The sequence below is a fragment of the Arvicola amphibius genome, chromosome 13, assembly GCF_903992535.2.
Source record: "Arvicola amphibius chromosome 13, mArvAmp1.2, whole genome shotgun sequence".
NCBI classification, from domain to species: Eukaryota; Metazoa; Chordata; class Mammalia; order Rodentia; family Cricetidae; genus Arvicola; species Arvicola amphibius.
In genome coordinates, this window is record NC_052059.1 from 62,010,939 (window position 1) to 62,028,592 (window position 17,654).

General features: G+C 39.6%; 1 protein-coding gene, 1 pseudogene and 1 gene segment (V, D, J or C); all 3 read right to left on the reverse strand.

Annotated features, from left to right (window-relative positions):
- Positions 1-5,365: 5,365 nt before the first annotated feature.
- On the reverse strand, positions 5,366-7,480 carry LOC119800155 (hsc70-interacting protein). Its single transcript, XM_038310236.1, has one exon. It carries the CDS (start codon positions 7,448-7,450, stop codon positions 6,344-6,346), a length of 1,107 nt encoding a protein of 368 aa, XP_038166164.1. The 5' UTR covers positions 7,451-7,480; the 3' UTR covers positions 5,366-6,343.
- Positions 7,481-7,912: 432 nt separating this feature from the next.
- On the reverse strand, positions 7,913-8,550 carry LOC119799865 (annotated as a pseudogene).
- A 6,261-nt stretch (positions 8,551-14,811) lies between these two features.
- LOC119800488 lies at positions 14,812-15,335 on the reverse strand. The segment is given in 2 exon segments: positions 14,812-15,161; positions 15,284-15,335. Coding segments are annotated over 2 exon segments (402 nt in total).
- Between the last annotated feature and the right edge of the window lie 2,319 nt (positions 15,336-17,654).

Below are 17,654 nucleotides of genomic sequence, written 5' to 3' on the forward strand. Positions count from 1 at the left end.
CATACATTCAATCCCATACAGGTCCTCTAGCACAAGGTAATTCATAAATTGATCAATTATTGATTGGAAATGTGTTGAAGTCCTCAGAATGTCAGAAGAAACATCACGTCAATAGCAAAGATTTAAAAAAAGGGTTTTTCTTACAATGCAAAAACCTAAGAGGATTATAAAGAGATGTCCTACTTGCTATTTCTAAAAACAAACACTTGACAACAAAAAACAAACCCTGAGGGAGAAACCCAAAGGGTACTCAAAGGAATAAAATATGGCAAATGTGTGTGTTCCACTTTGCAGAACTTGGAAAATTAAAAATGTACAGCACACCATTGACACTTATTCAAGTTTTTAATGGGCAACTGCTTTGAGCTCAGAAAAGGCTGATTCAGTAATTACACATTTATTAGAAGTTATGACCATCATGGGTATACCTGCACAAATAAAGACAGATAATGATCCAACATATATCTCTAAGAAAAGGAAACAATTTGTTGCTGATTATAATATAAAGCATATTACAGGTATACCACACAATCCTACAGGTCAGGCATTTGTAGAAAGTTCACATCAAACTATAAAGGATATCCTAAGCAAACAGAAAGAGATGGAAAATAACCCCAGAAATAGGTTACACAATACTTTATTAACCTTGTATTTTCTTAACACTAATGAAAAAGGGACAACAGCAACAGAGAGACATTGGATAATAGGAAAGTCTTCTGATTTAAATCAGACGGTATATTTCCAGGATGTGTTGACCTCACAATGGAAGCAAAGAGATGTGCTACATTGTAGAAGGGGTTTTTCTCTTGCTTCAACAGGAGAAGAAATGTTAAGGATACCATTAAAATTAATAAAGATTTTGTTTGAAAAAGAGAACTCTCTTGAGAAAAAAATGGCTCATCCACAGAGTTGACAACCAATCAGGTGGTAAGAAAACCTGTTAAAGGTTGGGACAGGTTTCTGTTCTTGTCTTTGCAGGAAAATACTCATCTTCAGAAAGTCAAGAGACCCTGGACATCTTGATGCCTAAAGAGGAAAAGATAATTATCCAGATAATATCACTAAGCAAGAGAATTATCACTTGTGAGGACACCTAATCTGAGGGTAAGAATCTCTGAATACTAAGCATTACATTTAGGACTTGCTAAGTAAGTATCCTGCAAAACATGCAACTTTGGCTTTGAGTGGTTGGATACCATCTCCTGTCCTTTACACACACAAAGGTGTATGTACCCATGTATACACACATTTGTGTATACTCTTATGAATATGCACATACACAGATGTAAATGCACTTCAGATATTAAAAATTAAAGCTTACTGTTTAAGGAATTATACAAAACAGACTAGTCATTCAGGAAAATGGGAGCTAGGGATAGTGAGGTTGTGTATCTTTGTCACTTTTCTATTGCTGTGGAGACAAACCATGACCACGTAAACTCTTATAAATGAAAACATTACATTTGGGACTTGCTTACAGTTTCACAGGTTTAGTCCACTATTGTCGAAGCACAGTCAAAGGAATGATGCTTGTCGAACAATGCCTTTAGGAAACATGAGAGAAGCTCCAGGGGGGAAATGCAGGGGACCTTTTCACTGAAGTATATTTTGTTCCCTGGATTGTTCTTGGATATGATTTGATGCCTCCTGTGTTCAATAGCTACATGTGATTTATAAGACATGTTTACACTTTTTTGATATCAGAACATAGCTATAGAACCTAACTTGGTCAGTATACTCTGGATATTAATATGGCCTTCTACCTTGCTCTTGGTCTCCACCAAACATAATCTATAGTACATGTCAGCCAATTTTGTTTAAACTGTCCTATTCTAAGAAAGTCCTGGGAAAGTGTGTGGCTTCATTACTGTTTAGTATTGCTTCTTGGTGTTTATTGACAAGTTTTTTTGTTCATGTTTTGTTGAACTCTAACAGCCCTTTTTAGAGCATTGCTTTCTTTGTTACATTTGTGTGTGAAAGTACACTGAAACTCTTGTAAGGCTGTTTATAGCAGAAGTTTGTAGTCAGCTCCATTCTTTGTGTTCTCAGCTGCCAGATCTAGCAGACAGATCTGCATAGGTCAGCAAACATCAATAAATTATCATCATGATGGGGAACATGGTGGCATGCAGGCAAGTAAGGTAGTAGCTGAGACATATATCTTTTTTGAAAACAGAGGCGAGATGGACAGACAGGGATAAAGAGAGAGACCATGAGCTTGGCAAGAAATTTTGAAACCTCAAAGCCCACCCAGTGACACATTTCCTACAAGGCTACAATTGGTAATCCTTTTAATCCTTTCACATAGTGTTAGTTCCTGGTGACTAAGAATCTATGATTCTATTGGAGTCATTCTTAGTCAAACTACCACAGTGCACTCTCTGGTCCCCGTAAGCTCGTGAACATATATCAAGATGAAAAAAAATGCATTTAGTCCAACTTCAAAAGTCCTGATAGTCTATCACATTCTGCTCGCTATTAAAAGTCCAAAGTTCAGTCTCTTCTGAGACTCAAAACAATCTCTTAACTGTAGCCCTGTAAAATCAAAATAAGACAACATGTATTCAACATAAAGAACAAAAGAATATATATTACAAATCCAAAGGGAAGAAAGGGAGCTTAGTAAGGTAATGTCGTACCAAAGCAAGACAGAAAAACAGGTGGGAAAACTACAAGCTCTGCATTTCCATATCTGATGTCAAAATAATCTTCCTATCTCCAACTCATTTCAGCTTTGTTGACTGCAGCACTCTTCTTTCTCTTGGACTTGTTACACTAACTGTTAGCATCTATTATTGTCATAAAAACCAACAGTCTGGCATCGCTATCATCTTGGGGTCTCCAAGGCAGTCCAGATTTAACCCTCACTATTTCATGGAATTGCTTTATTGGACCTCCATTCAGGTACACCCCTGCCACACTCCTGGCCTCAGTGACCTTACTTATTCACAGCGGGAGATTCCATAGAGTTCATCCCTTGATTCTAAAGTAGAACCTATTTGGCCAAACTGCCAAGTTCTGCTTCTTGCTGAGGCTAGAGTTTGTTCCATTGTTGAATTAAGTCTTCATCAGTGTTGACTGATGCTTCTGTCCCACCCGGTCCTGCAGTCATTCAGTCCCAAAGAATCACACAGAGGTTTATATTAATTATAAATTGATTGACCTAGTATCTCAGGTTTCTTATTAACTCTTGTAACTTATATTAGCCTATAATTCTTGTCTGTGTTAGCCACGTGGCTTGGTACTCTTTTCTACAAGGCAGTCACATCTCTCTTCCTCTGCATCTGGATGATGGCTGCAGACTGTGCTTCCCTCTTCCCAGCATTCTAATCACCCGCTTCTACTTCCTGCCTGGCTACTGACCAATCAGCATTTAATTAAAATACAAGTGACAGGGTACAGACCATTGTCCCACAGCACAATAGCTTACTGAATTTAATTGTCTACTCCACTATTTTAGCTTGGATATTCTGGTATTTACTCTGTAGGCCAGGCTGGCCTCAAACTCAGAGATCTGCCTTAGCCACAAAATAAAAACACTGAAGTATGATGATTATGTTGTTATAAATTAACCTGTCTTCATTATCTCTCAGATCTCTTTAAATATTTTCCAGCCTCTCAATACTTAGGAACGTGAGGGTTCTGTCTTCAGGTACCCAGAGTTTCCCAGCTCTCTCTTCTGCATCCTTAAAGATGCCTTTGCTCTCCTGCTGACTTCTAAGCAAAGTGTTTGTATTTAGTGAAGCATATTCCAATTTGGTACAAATACTATTTCCAATTTCTGGCTCAAGTTTAAACTTGATAAGGACATAACACTTTGAAAGACATGGGGCATTCATCCAGTGTTATTGTAAGATACATCTCCTATTGCTAAAGAGCCACCTAAATTATTTTTATTCTTAACTTTCCCTTTTGCATACTAAAAACTATTCACTGTATATGAGAAGAAGACCTTTGAGGTTAAATATCTTTCATATTGTTTTTGTTGATTTTGGTTTTCTAGGACAGAGTTTCACAGAGTTTCAGGCTAGGCTCCCAATCCTAAACTCAAGCACGCCTCCTGCCTTGGGCTAAATTATGTGGCATGAAGACATTTACATTTATAAACCAACTAATTTTTCCGGTGGAAATCTTGTTAGCATTTATGTATCATTAAGTAAATAAACCCTACAAAGTGTTAGGTAATTAGAGATCCTTTTTCTATTATATGTACTGCAGCTACTTCTATGAGTTCTTTGTATGCTCTACTGATGGCCATAAAGACTGCAGCTGCTTCTTTAAGCTAATTGCTTTTTTTCAATTTCTGCTACTGAGGTTTTCGGCTAAATCAGTGTTTTTATTAGTCTGCTCTTTCTTCCTTGCACCTCTTATATTGTGTACAGTAACTCTCCACTTTTCTGACACAGTCAAGTTTTTATGGGAAGAACATAGATTAAAAACCAAAAGTCACATACAAATTGTTATTAAAAATTAACTTTTAATAACCTTTTAGTTCATGGCAGTTGCCAGTTTTAACTGGCAGGACAGTTATTTAAGAGCTAACCCTTTGCTACAGAGAGCCATTTTAAAAACTAACCTTTGATTGCAGACAGAGTTCTTTTTTTTTTTTTCCAGTTTGAAACCGTATTTTATTTTAGCATCTTAGGAATATTAACCACATATCTTTAAGCAAAAAAAAAATCATCTTATAGTATTTTTTCTTATAATATCTTTAGTGAAAAAAATATCCCAATATTTCTGGTGTAGAAATGATACTGAGTCATTATGAAATAAATGAAGCCTGTATTTTTTTCTATCTGTGAAACTCAGAAGTCTAAAAGCAAAGGACACAATTTTCAGAAGAGCAATATATAATTAGTTATAGTCAGACTCCAAAAGAAACTATCTTTAGTAAAGCACAGCACACCACAGAAATTATGAAAGGAAAACACTCTTGGACAAAAGGAACACCGTGCAAAGTTCAAATTTAAGAATATGTGATGGTTATCAAGGACTTTAAACACATGCTCTGTCCAAATACAGCTTCTTCTTACATGTAACAAGATGCATCTGTGTCTGCTGTATGAAGCAGTTAGACCTGCATAGACATATGACTTCAGATGTGTTAATTTAAATATGCACTCTGTGGATTTATCGTTTTTCTTTATCCTTGTAGCAGGAGAGAAAACAGGCATTAAATACATCTCAGTATTTAAGAGCTAAATAGGACAAATGAATCTTTCATCATATATAAACAATTTAAACTCTTCAAAATACAAAGATGTATATATACTTCAACATCAACTCCAGAATCGCATTTGTTTCTCAGTTTCATAAGCAAACCTAAAACCAAAGGGAAGCTCCCTTCCAATGACTTCTGATATGATAGGAGTTCACAAGTGTCAAAGTTTAATATTCAAACAAGCAATTCCATGGTCCAATAAGATACCACAGCTGTTCCAGGTATGACCTTACAATGACCGTGTATGTACTCTATATGAAATTAAACTAGCAATAAATATGCTTCCACAATTATGTTGCAAAGTGATGAGGCTAATGAAAAAAAAACCCTTTAGCTCAACAAGAAGATCAAGAGGACAGGCAGACAGGTATTTTCTAACAGGAAAGGTAATTTTTGACAGAAACATAGAAAGCACTTTTTCCTCTATGTGGGATGATAGGGAGCATCTATGAAACAGTGGACAACGGCAGAACTAGGGATCCTAACTCCACTGCAGTGCTGAAAATAAAAATCGCCCCTGCAGCACAGTGTAAGATTTAAGTGGAGCTTACACAAGGTCAAACAAAATGTAGGACTTGCTGCTGCTCTGTCCAACATTTCAGTTCTACCCAGGTCAGATCCAAATACTGGTGGTCCCAAGAAATTCACTGAAATAGATCATTTTGAAATAAAACATTAAAAAAAAGAAATCAAGATGCTTTAGTAACCATATGTCCAACTCAATCAACTTACATGAGTTTTATTTACTTCCCACTAACAAATCTTTATTTCCATTCATGAGAGCAGTAAGTCGACCATATTCAGCTTCCTTGCCCAGTAATTCAAAGGAAAAACCCAAAGATTAGTAAAGAAAAGTGGAGGAATTAATACCCCCTAAATTTTTAAAAAATATGTTTAAGGTTGAAAAATGTTTATAATTCCTAGTAGGAAAACATTATCTGAATGAAGACTCTAATGGCAAACCACTGTAAAATGCTTCAGCCGCATTTGACGCAGAAGGGTAGGGATAGTCTTCGAAGCACCCCAGCTCTCCTGATGAGGTCAGAGGTACACTGGTTTGTATTATTGCAACATCCAGTAAGTGAGCTAAGCTGCTCTTCATTCAGCAAGGGCTGTTTGATATTACGCTTGACCTCCAAACTTGGCTGACAATTTACTGATGAGATTCATAACCTTTGGGTTGTTCTGATATTTTGACATATTTGCTGGGTTCTGGGCCACATCCTGGAAAGCCACCATGACGTCTGGATCCTGCATGGCTGCAAGAACCTCAGGGTCACTGAGGATTTCATTGAGTCCAGGCATTGCTCCCATTCCAGGCATGCCCCCTCCCATTCCAGGCATTCCTCCAGGAAAATTACCAGGCATTCCCCCAGGAAAACCACCTGGAAAAGAGCCATACTGAGGCCCAGACTGTCTTCTGGCTTCTTCTTCCCTTTGGGCTCTTTCATGCTCTTCTCGAGCCTTCTTCACCCTTTCTATTCTTTCTTTTATCTCTCGCTCTTCACGTTTTCGCTCATATTTTCTCCGATGCTCAGCAATTTTTTGAGCCCGAGGTTGAACCTCCTTCAGCATTGCACTGGCATCCTCGTCATAATCCAGTTTACAGGCAAGGGCTAGATCATGAGCTGCTTCTTCCCAGTGACCCAAGAGTCTGTGTGCTTTCCCTCGCCACTTGTATGGCTGAGCTGAATCAGGGTTTATTTCAATGGCTCTGTCACAGTCTCGGATAGCACCATTTGGCTTCTGTAATTTGACGAACACACTGGCTCTCTTGGCATACAGAATAGCCAAGCGAGGATTTAGCTTGATGGCATCAGTGAACAAGTCAATTGCTTTCTGCAGCTCACCATCATTTAGGGCTTCAATGGCAGCCCCCTTCTTTTCATTTGCTTGATCCATCATCTCCTCAGTTATCTCTGCATTTTCCTCTCCCATCTCTTGAGGGGCATCACTGTCTGGCTCAATTACACCTTCATTGTCAATTTCCAGATCACTCTCCTCACTTGATGGTTCCTCCGTCTTTATGTTTTCCTCTGTCTTATTATCTCTTTTTTCTTCCTTGACATTTTCTTCTGATTTAGCTTTGTGAGTAGAAGGTGGTACTTTACCTCCCATGCTCTCCACCCACTCCCTCAGGAAACGCATTTCCTCGGTGTGCAGGACGCTCGGGTCCTGCTTACACATCTTCACGAAGGCCCGAAGCTCGCTCACTTTGCGGGGATCCATGGTCGGGAGGCGGGAGGCGAGGGGCGGCTGTGGAGGCCCGGGCGCGGCTCAACGTGACCTAGTGGAAGGGGCGCAGACAGAGTTCTTGATGATAAAGTGAAAGAAACCCATTTTTAAAGGGTTATCCCTACTTGCTGACAGGGCTGGGTACTGTCAGGTCCTATATTCCTTTAGACTTACAAGTTTGTATTTCTATGTTTCTATATTCCTATTTGCTTGAACCTACATCTCTTCTTAGGGAAATGGGCCTTTATAATTTACAATTGGTATAAACCAAGAATACACAGAAATATTTGTACAACCAGTCAGGAAAACAATGCGACTAAACTAGTTAAGGAAATACATGTAAAACTTTAGTGGTGGCTGAGGAGTAAAGGCAGACAGGAGAAAAGCAAGCTATGACTTCACCTTGGTCTGTCTCTGCTTGAATTAGTCTAATCCTTCTATTCACTGTGTCACCAGTCACCTGCTCTTGCAACTGAAAACTCCTTGCACCTCTGTCTTGTTCAGTCCCATAGCAGGGCTATGCTGGAGCACAGCTGCAGGTTTGGGTGTGGGCTGCAGGTGTCCGGAGAGCACTGTGTACTTGCAGCACAGAAGTAGGTGGCTGAGTCTCCACGCTGAGAATTTGTGATGTGCAAGGAAAGCTGTTTATCACTTTTACTGAAGAAGACTGTGAATCGTCCACCTTCCTTTCTATCTGACACTGAATGTATAGATATCAGATGTTCTGGACCTTCTCCAGAGAACTGCCGGTACCATGGGAAGTAGTTAAACGTGTTGTCCTCATAAGTGCAGTTCAGAAGCGAAGTCCCTCCTTCCCAGACTCTCAGGGATTCAGGACTTTGTCTCACCTGCTGCTGGTCAGACCTCCCCTTCTGCTGACCACCGATCCCTGTGTATAGAGATAACAAGTATCATTAGATTCCCAGGTATGTAGTTCCTGTTTATTGGTTCATCACTCATGATTTTGTCTGACTCCCCAGTTCTCTCATGCCTCCAAATTAATCCCATATCCTTATCCTAGGGTTTCTCCTACATGACTCACATGGTAGGTGAAGGACTAGGACTAAAAATGATGCTTTCAGGATCTTGCCCATCCCTCCTAGACTGAAACTTGGGGAGAATGCACCTGGCCTTCTATGTCCCTTAGACCACAGACTACCACTTCACAGAAACTTAGTTCTTTCAACAGGCTCCACCCCTCACAAACACTTTATGTAAATCTATTTCTGACGTAGGAAGTACTTCTTCACCTTTCTCAAATCTAGTTTCATTGAAAATACAGTCATTGAGATTCCGAAATTCTCTCATTGTAATTATACCATTATACACTCTTGGTAGAAATATGTGTTGATATAGCAACCAAGAATATCATTGTGGATTTTTTAAAATAAGCAAATAAGCAGAGAGAGAGAGAAAAGAAAAAGAAGGCAGATGAAGAGGAGGAGGAGGAGGAAAATAAGAGGAAGAGGAAGAAGGAGGAGGAGAAAAAGAGGAAGAGGAAGAAGAAGGAGGAGGAGGAGGAAGAGGAAGAAGAAGGAGGAGGAGGAGGAAGAGGAGGAGGAAAAGGAAGAGGAGGAGGAGAAGGAGGAGGAAAGGAAAGGAAAGGAAAGGAAAGGAAAGGAAAGGAAAAGGAAAAGGGAAAGGGAAAGGGAAAGGAAAAGGAAAGAAAAAAAACCACAATGATCCAGTAATACCAGGTATGAACATATATCCAGGGGAACTGAGGTCATCATATAAGAGAGACACCTGAATATGCGTGTTAATGACAGTACCATTCACTATTGCCAAATTGCAGACGCAGCCTAGGTACCACTTATCAACTAATGAATACAGAAAATATTGTACCTGAATCAACAGAGAAATATTCAGGCACAAGAAAAAAAATGAAATGGTGCCATCTGTAGGATAAAGATGGTCTTGAAGAACATGATGTTGTATGTGTTCTCATGTGAAAACTAACAAAAAGAAGGCAAAAAAGTAAAAATGATCTGAAAGTAGAAGTTACACAATTTAATAAGGGGAAGAGGGAACAGGAGAAGGGAGAGGACAATAGATGGGGAGGCAAGATGACTATGAGGAAATCAATGCAAATGCACATACTAAAATTTTTACAACAAACCCACTGTCGTGTACAATTATTGTGTGCTGATGATTATGGTAATTATATTATGAAAGTAAGGATCAATTTAAATTTTTCTCCCTTCTAGAAGCTTATACACACACGTACTTAAAGAGTTAAAATGAAGTTACACTAGGACAAGAATACATCTTCTAGATACTATAGGCTAACAAATAAAAATACCCAGGCAAAGAATGAGTTACCTCTTCCTGTGTTTGGATTAGCTTGCTTTCTATTGCTAGGATAATTAAATATAATGATGAGAAGCCACTGCTGGAGGAAATGATTTATTTGGTTTACATTTCTGATCCTAGTCCACCACTGAAGTAAGCCAAGTCAGCATTTCAAGCTGGAAGACTGGTAGGAAACATACATGAAGGCTGTTCACTGGATTGCACCCCTCTTGCTGCTGACTTGTTCATCTTGGGTTTTTTGTTGTTATTGTTTCTTTTCTTTTCTTTTTTCTTTTAAATTTTTATTTATTTACATACCAACCACAGTTTTCCCTCCCTTCTTTCCTCCCATTGCCTTCTCTAACCTCCTTCTACCTTCCTACCATCAAATTCTCATAAAGTGTTAGGGAGTCAAAAAGGTCTAGCATGTCAAGATTAAGCAGAACTAAGCTTCTCCCCACTGTATCAAGGCTGAGCAAGGTATCTCACCATAGGGTTTACTTTCCAAAAAGCCAACACATAAACCAGGGACAGATCATCATCCCATGGGGGGCAGGGCATAAACAGACCAAGCTGCACAACTCATTCAGATTCGGAGGGCCTAGGAAAGTACCATGCAGTCTCCTTATACAACCCATGAGCTGTGCCCAGAAATGCCAAAGCCCACAAAGGGCCTGGGCTATCCCGTGCCAATTTTTAATGAAGAAAATGTCCACAAACATGTCTCCAAGCAAATATGACAAATAAAATTCTTTGATTGATGTTCCATTCTCCTGAGTATCTCTAGTTTTTGTAAAATTGACATAAATTAACCATCACAACTGATGCCTTGTCAGCCTGACACATGAAAACAACTATTATTTAGCCATAATCTTTCCTTTCTGGTTGATCTCCAAGATCTTATTTTAGTATCACAATATAAACTATAGTGTAACTTGTAAATAACCAGTCAGCTGTTAAAAACAATAACTTCATGAATATTTCTGACAGATAGATGGAACTAGAAAAGATAATCCTGAGTGAGGCAACCAGGACCCAGAAAGACAAACGTGTTAATAATTCATTTATAAGTAGATATTAACCATTGTTGTATACTGTATATAGGTATTGAGTATAATTTGCTATCATTATATCATAGAGAGTGGCACTATTAGGGGTTGTGGCCTTGTTGAAGTATATGTGGTAATATTGGAGGAAGTGTGTCACTGTGGAGGCAGGCATTGGGATCTTAAATGCTCAAGCCTTGCCCAGTGAGTCCATTTCCACTTCCACTTCCTTTGGAATCACTATGTAACCAGAACTGCACTGCCATGCTCCATGTCATAATGATAATTGACCGAACATCTGAAATTGTAAGCAAGCCATGTCAATGAAACAATTTCCCTATAAGAGTTGCCATGATCACCGTGTCTCTTCATAGTAACAGAAACCCTAAGACATCCATAAAATAGAGAATAACTATGCTACCACCCACAGATGGTAAGAGGATAAATAACAAGGAGCACCACCACATTTTACTGCTGTATAACAGAAAAATCAACCCTGAACTGACTGGAAAAGGTCCTCACTACTGTTAACTTTCATAGTGCTAGTAGGTCCCATGCAGGCTGCTGGAGAGGAAAGGATAGCAAGAGTATTAACCAGAGCTGAACTCTGCATGCTATAGCCCTGAACTTCCAGGTAACATGTGTTCAGTGGTACAATAGTGTCGTGACTACTACAGAATAACAATGCTTTCTGAATGGCTTTGAAGCCTACTCTATAGTAGGGAATTCATGCCTAGTATGTAACATGCCCCAAAATTCCACAGTTCAGCAGAGCATAGGCCTGAGTAGAAAACTGCTATTGCTACTTTGCTAAATGATCATGACAAACTGCCTTCTAGTGTGCGTTTATATTCACAGATTAAGGCTAGGCTCAACTTTTGCTGGATTATTTGTTTCAGGAAGATTCTATAACAGGTTTTCAATACTGTTTTGTTCAAATTCCTTCAGTGTTAGTTATCACTCCCCCACATACCTCCTTCCATCCTACCTTTCTATGGCTACTCCTTTAAATCCTGCCTGTTCCATTTCAGGAAGTATTTTTACATTTCCCCTTCCCCTGAAGATTTGCTCCTTCCCCATAGCCTCTGATAAATACATAGCACCTATGAATATTCAAAATGAAACACACATATTAAAAGCTAGCACCCTGTTGAGCAGTGATGGCACATGTCTTTAAACCTAGCATTGGGTCAGGTGGCTCTCTGTGAGTTCAAGGTCAGCCTAGTTGGAAGTACTAGTTCCAGGACAGGTTCCAAAGGTATGGATAAACTGTGTCTTGGGGGGAAAAAAGGAAAAAAGAAAAACTAGCACCTACGTACTTGAGAAAAAAAAAACAATGCTTCTTTGTTTGTTGGATCTGGGTTATCTTGTTCAAGATGGCTTTCCAGTTCCAAACACTTACCTGCAAATTTCACTTTTTAAAATTCAGTTGAATAATACTCCACTGTGTAAATATGCCACATTTTCACAATTCACTCATCAGTTGATGGACATCTAAAGCATCTCCAATTCCCAGTGATTATGAGTAGAGCAGCAATGAACATGGAAGAGTGAGTATCTCTTTAGAAAGATATGCAATTTTTCAATCTTTTGGTTAATTCCTCAGGAGTGGTATAGCTAGTGCGGTAAATCTATGTTCAGCATTTGAAGGAACCTCCATACTGATTTCCAGATTGCTTGTACCTGTTTCCACTCACATCAGCAATGAGTAAGTTTTCTCCCATGTCATCCTCTCAGCTACTGTCCTGCTTCTGAGGTTCTCACAGTCCCTCCTGCTCCTGGTCTTAGGTGTAGCAATGGCATTGCAGATGGATTAACTGTGACTTGAGAATTCACAGTACTTATTCTCTGCATTTGACTAGTTGCCAAACACTGTAGTGGCCTCTATCTGCTTCAAAATAAAACTTGTGTGATGAGGGGTGAGAACTACAGTTATCTGTGGGTGCAGTTATAAATATTTAGAATACAGTTAGAAGCTACATTGATTTAGGAATGTGGCTATAATGGGTTCTCCTCTTGGGTTCTCACTGACCTTTCCAGACATGGTTAGTTAACTAGGTATATGGAATTGGGCCTTAATTCCTTCCCAATGAGCATGTCTTAAGTCCACTAAGTCATAAATTAGTTTCCAACAAGATAGACATTCTACTATTGCAGCTTTGTGGTTGTTCTCACAATGGTGGTCATTGTTTGGGTGCATACTCCTTATATAGCATGGTAGGATTATTTATTACTTCTATCCATTGGAATCTTACATATACTATGAGGACTGACTCATGCTCAGGATGGGGTCTTCAGGTAGTTCTAGGAAAATTCCTTCTAGTTCAATGTCTGAATTATGTGGTGTTCTTATAAAATGGATCTTATCTATACATTCTATGAAGGAATCAAGGACAATGGAAATAGCTCATTTCATTTGGAAGAAATTCTTGATGCCCCTGACCAACAACTTGAAGGGATGTTTCCTCATGGCACTAAAATTTTTATTAAATTTAGCATTCATTATAGATTTGGCAAGCTTGTTTATGAGAGATGCTAATCTATTCTGTGCCATTAGAAGTAGTTTTTGGCATTTAGAAATGTAATTACAGCCGGGCGGTGGTGGCACACGCCTTTAATCCCAGCACTCGGGAGGCAGAGGTAGGCGGATCTCTGAGTTCGAGGCCAGCCTGGTCTACAAGAGCTAGTTCCAGGACAGGCTCTAGAAACTACAGGGAAACCCTGTCTCAAAAGACCAAAAAAAAAAAAGAAAAGAAATGTAATTACACCTTCCATTTTGCTCCCTAACTAGTACAATAGAACGTTGTTATTTGCTGTTCTTTATGTACACAAATATGTGTCTTTCTTGAGGGACAGCATAGTCTTTGATTTTAGTTCATTCTTCATTACATAGAGATAAATATAAGTACTAGAGCATTTTACTTTAAATCACTATTTTATTTCCTGATTTGAGATGAATCAAAAAAAACCTCAGGCTTCTTCTCTATATTTCAGAACAATTGTCTGAGAACTTAACTCTGATCCTAGGTGGCTCATTACACCACATCCTCACACTTTAAGCAAAGTAGAATAGTCTATGAGAATGGGCATTGGGGGAGGGATTTCTCAAAAGAATCTCTCAAGACCAGGCTGCTTACTACATGGTGTATTGGAAAGAGAAGGAGTTGCCTTTTGGGCAACATCTTGAGAGTTCCAAGAGCTGTGTTTCCCGAGTGGCTTTACTAATTGAATACTATTGGGGAGTGTGATGTTTTTGATGAGAAGGACCCCATAGGCTCATAAATCGGAATGTTTGGTTCTGAACTGGTGGACGGTTTAGGAAGGATTGGTAGTCGGGGCCTTGTCTGAGGAGGTGTGTCACTGGTGGTGGACTTTGAAATCTCTCTCTCTCTCTGCCTCTTGCTGGTGAACAGATGTAATTTCTGAGCTATTTCTTCAGGGACATGGTTGACTCTCTGCTACCCTGTTTGCCCATGATCATCATGGCTCACGCTCTGAAAATTGAATCAAGTCCAAATTGAAGATTTTCTTCTATAAGTTGTATTAGTCATTCTGTCTCGTCACAGCAATAGAACAGTAACTGAAAACAGAAATTAGAATGAACTCTTTGTAAAATGTAGCAAGGAAAGGAAGAATCCAAATAACTTGTGGAGTGAGACTGAAGCAGAGTTTTAAAGACTGGAGTTGGTATTCCTTATTTGATCATAAATTGGCAGGGTAATAATAGAAGATTATTCAAGATTTTAAACATCTAAATTTTGTAAGACATCTTCACAGAGATAAACTTTATGCCTTGGTTTTCTAGGAGGTATTTTCTGTGAGAGGTCTTCCACTTAGGAAGAGACTAGTATTTCAGGGAATCAAATCTTGACTTATCTCTCCATCCTATGCTGTCAGAATATCTACAGATTACAAGGTTTCTAGGAACTTGACAAGAGATTTGATGCTATATGTCAGGAGGCTGAGTAAAGCACTCTTAAAGAAGGCACATAGCTCTCCCTTGCAAGGCCGTTCCCCTCAGCCCTCCTGCCCCCTTGGTTTGTGTGCAACTTCCTCTGAAGTCTCCCTCCCTGTGTCACTCACAGCACAGTAGTACAGGACAGAGTCCCACAGCTGCACTGAGGACTTCTGCAGGTGTAAGGAGCTCCTGCTCTTATGGAAAGTGGCGTGGAACCCTTGGTTCTCTGTTCTCTTGTTGTCTGTGATGCTCCTCAGGAGTACCTGAGGGGCTTTGACATATTGCACGTACCAGAAAAGAACAGGAGCTGAAACAGATGCCTCATAGGTGCAGTTCAACTTCACAGGCAACCCCTCTGTGACAGTAACCAAGCCATCCTTCTGGGTCACTGAGTCTCCATTGACCTTTCCTAAAAAGCAAACAGTCATCAATCAATATGGAGGAATCACTTTACTATGTGACAAAGAAACTAAAGATGTCCACAGCTGTAAGAAAATGATGTCATCACCACTTAGGGTAAATGTAACTTACTGAGAATTAACAGGAGCCCTAGGACTGAACAGGTATCAGGAAGCATGTTCATAGAAGCCAATGTTCAATGACACTCAGTTCTTGAGTTCACCAAACTCACAGGACAAGTCTCCTCAGGACCTTACTGAAACTCCTCACTCATAAACAAGGACCTTTTTATGCAGAGTGACAGTCTGCCATGGGAAGCCACCAACTGGATGCAGACCTTAACCACATCTGCAGAGGCAGTGCCCTCTGCTGATTTCCCTTCAAACTGCACCATAGATGTCGGCACAACATATTGTGAATAAACTTGAAACCTCACCCAAATGAGGCAGGTCTCAAGTTGATAGTGAAATCCTCCAGTCAGCAGGGTTACGGAACTATATGTATCCTATGATATCTAGTGTGATGAATGCAAATTAGATAATATACACATGCCTCTGATAAATTTTATCTACTTTTTGCCATTTTATTAGTTCTTAGAGAATGTCATACAATTAATTTGGATTATATTCACCTGCCCCCTCATCCTGCCAGATCCTTACACTTTTCTTATCAATGCAGTTTTGTGCCCCCTGTCCCCAACTTAAAAATAAAACCAGGTTTGCATTAGAGTTTGTACAGCCCATATATTCTTGGACGTGTGGCCTTCATTGTAGGATTATCTATGTACCAAGGACTGCACCAATAAAGAAACCTGAATCCTCTTCCCAGCAGCTACCAACTTCCTCTCGCTCCTTGACTAAGGTGGTAATGCCCACCTTCTCTCTACATGCTGGAATTATGTTTGCCCTCATCCTTTTCAAGTACTATGTGTGCTCTCAAACTCTGTGAGTTCATGTGTCAGCTGTCCTTCGGTATCCAGAAAACACTGTCTTCTTATAGCCACCCCCACCTATGGCTCTTTCCACCCCCTCTGTCTCACTGACCTCTCTGGGAGGAGGGTGTGTGATGGTGATGTCCCACCTGGGGCTGAAAGTTCTGCAGCCTCTTCATCTCTACAGCACCGTGAGCTCTGGTTCTCTGTGACAATCACCATGTACTGCCACCAGGGAGAGGGATGACAAAATTGTGTTTCAATATTTAGAATAATTTTTAAAAATGAAGGAAGGAGAAAACTGTCTAAAATGATTTTGAGTGAGTTGAAGCTTTTTATTTTATATTTTTAATTTCTACACTAGAGTTGGTACTTACCAACTAACTACTGGCATATTTTGGAATGGAATGCCTGTTAGGCAGGATGTTGATGGTGCTCCAGGTCCTGTGGCAGGATTAAGGAGAGGCTGACGGTGCCTGGGGAGCAGTGTGCCCTTGCAGCACAGAAGTACGTGGAAGAGTCTCTAGGCTGGGTGTCTGTGATGTGCAGGGAGAAATGTTTGGTTTTCTTATCCAGGAAAACTATCAGTCTTTCATCCTACTTTGTTTCCATATTTGAACGAATGTCAACAATGAGCTTAATATGCTCTCCAGATTTTTGTCTATACCAAGGGAAGTAGGACGAGGCACTGTCTACATATGTGCAGGTGATGACAGTGCTGGCTCCCTTCTGGACTCTCAGTCTAGAAGGATGCTGCTCCACCTGCTCACTGTGGATCACCCCAATGCAGAGAGATGAAAAGAAAAGAGAAATGTTGTCAGTTCATCACTATCCAGAATTCTCTTTTTCTAAATTCAGTAGAGAAAAGCTGAATAAAATAGAGTTCCTCTTAGATATCTCTTAAATACACACAGAATATTATGTAGCCCTAAAATGTTAACTCACCATATAGCTGCAATTAAAGAAATATGAATAAAGTGGGAACATATGTCTTCATTGTTCTTCCAATTAAATGAAGATCCAGGATGCAATCGTGATGACTAGCAAGTCACCTGAAGCTGGCAGGGTGTTTTTCTTTATCAGTAACAATTCTACCTCTTGTCATCCACTCAGCCACTGAGAAAAAGGCTGTGCTTCTGCCCTAAGCCTGCACAGCATGCACAGAAGCGAGTTCTCTGCATAGGCCCCTGCAACTGAGGTCTACTGCCACCTTGTGGTTCCACTCTTAATCAGTGAGGCCTCTGCTTAAATGTTATCTGACCTGTGAGGGATTCAGACACATAAAACAGCAATACAATCTACCAAGTGTATCCTAATACTGAGAGATCAAGGATGGTATTTGTAAACACCAGTGACCTATTTCCTACATTTACATCTAAAAAAGCATATGTATCATTCTTCTTATTTAAGTATATATGTAATGTGTTCACATACAAATATATATATGTATATATATATATATATATATGTATATACATGATGTATTCATGTGTGAGTGTAACATCATTTCTTCTGTTTAGAACTCTACTTACTAATACACTCGCATGTCCCAGAATGTTCAGATCATTCATT

Excerpts from the sequence above, each read along its gene's own strand:
- LOC119800155 (XM_038310236.1), bottom strand. The coding sequence starts at position 7,450 with ATGGATCCCCGCAAAGTGAGCGAGCTTCGGGCCTTCGTGAAGATGTGT.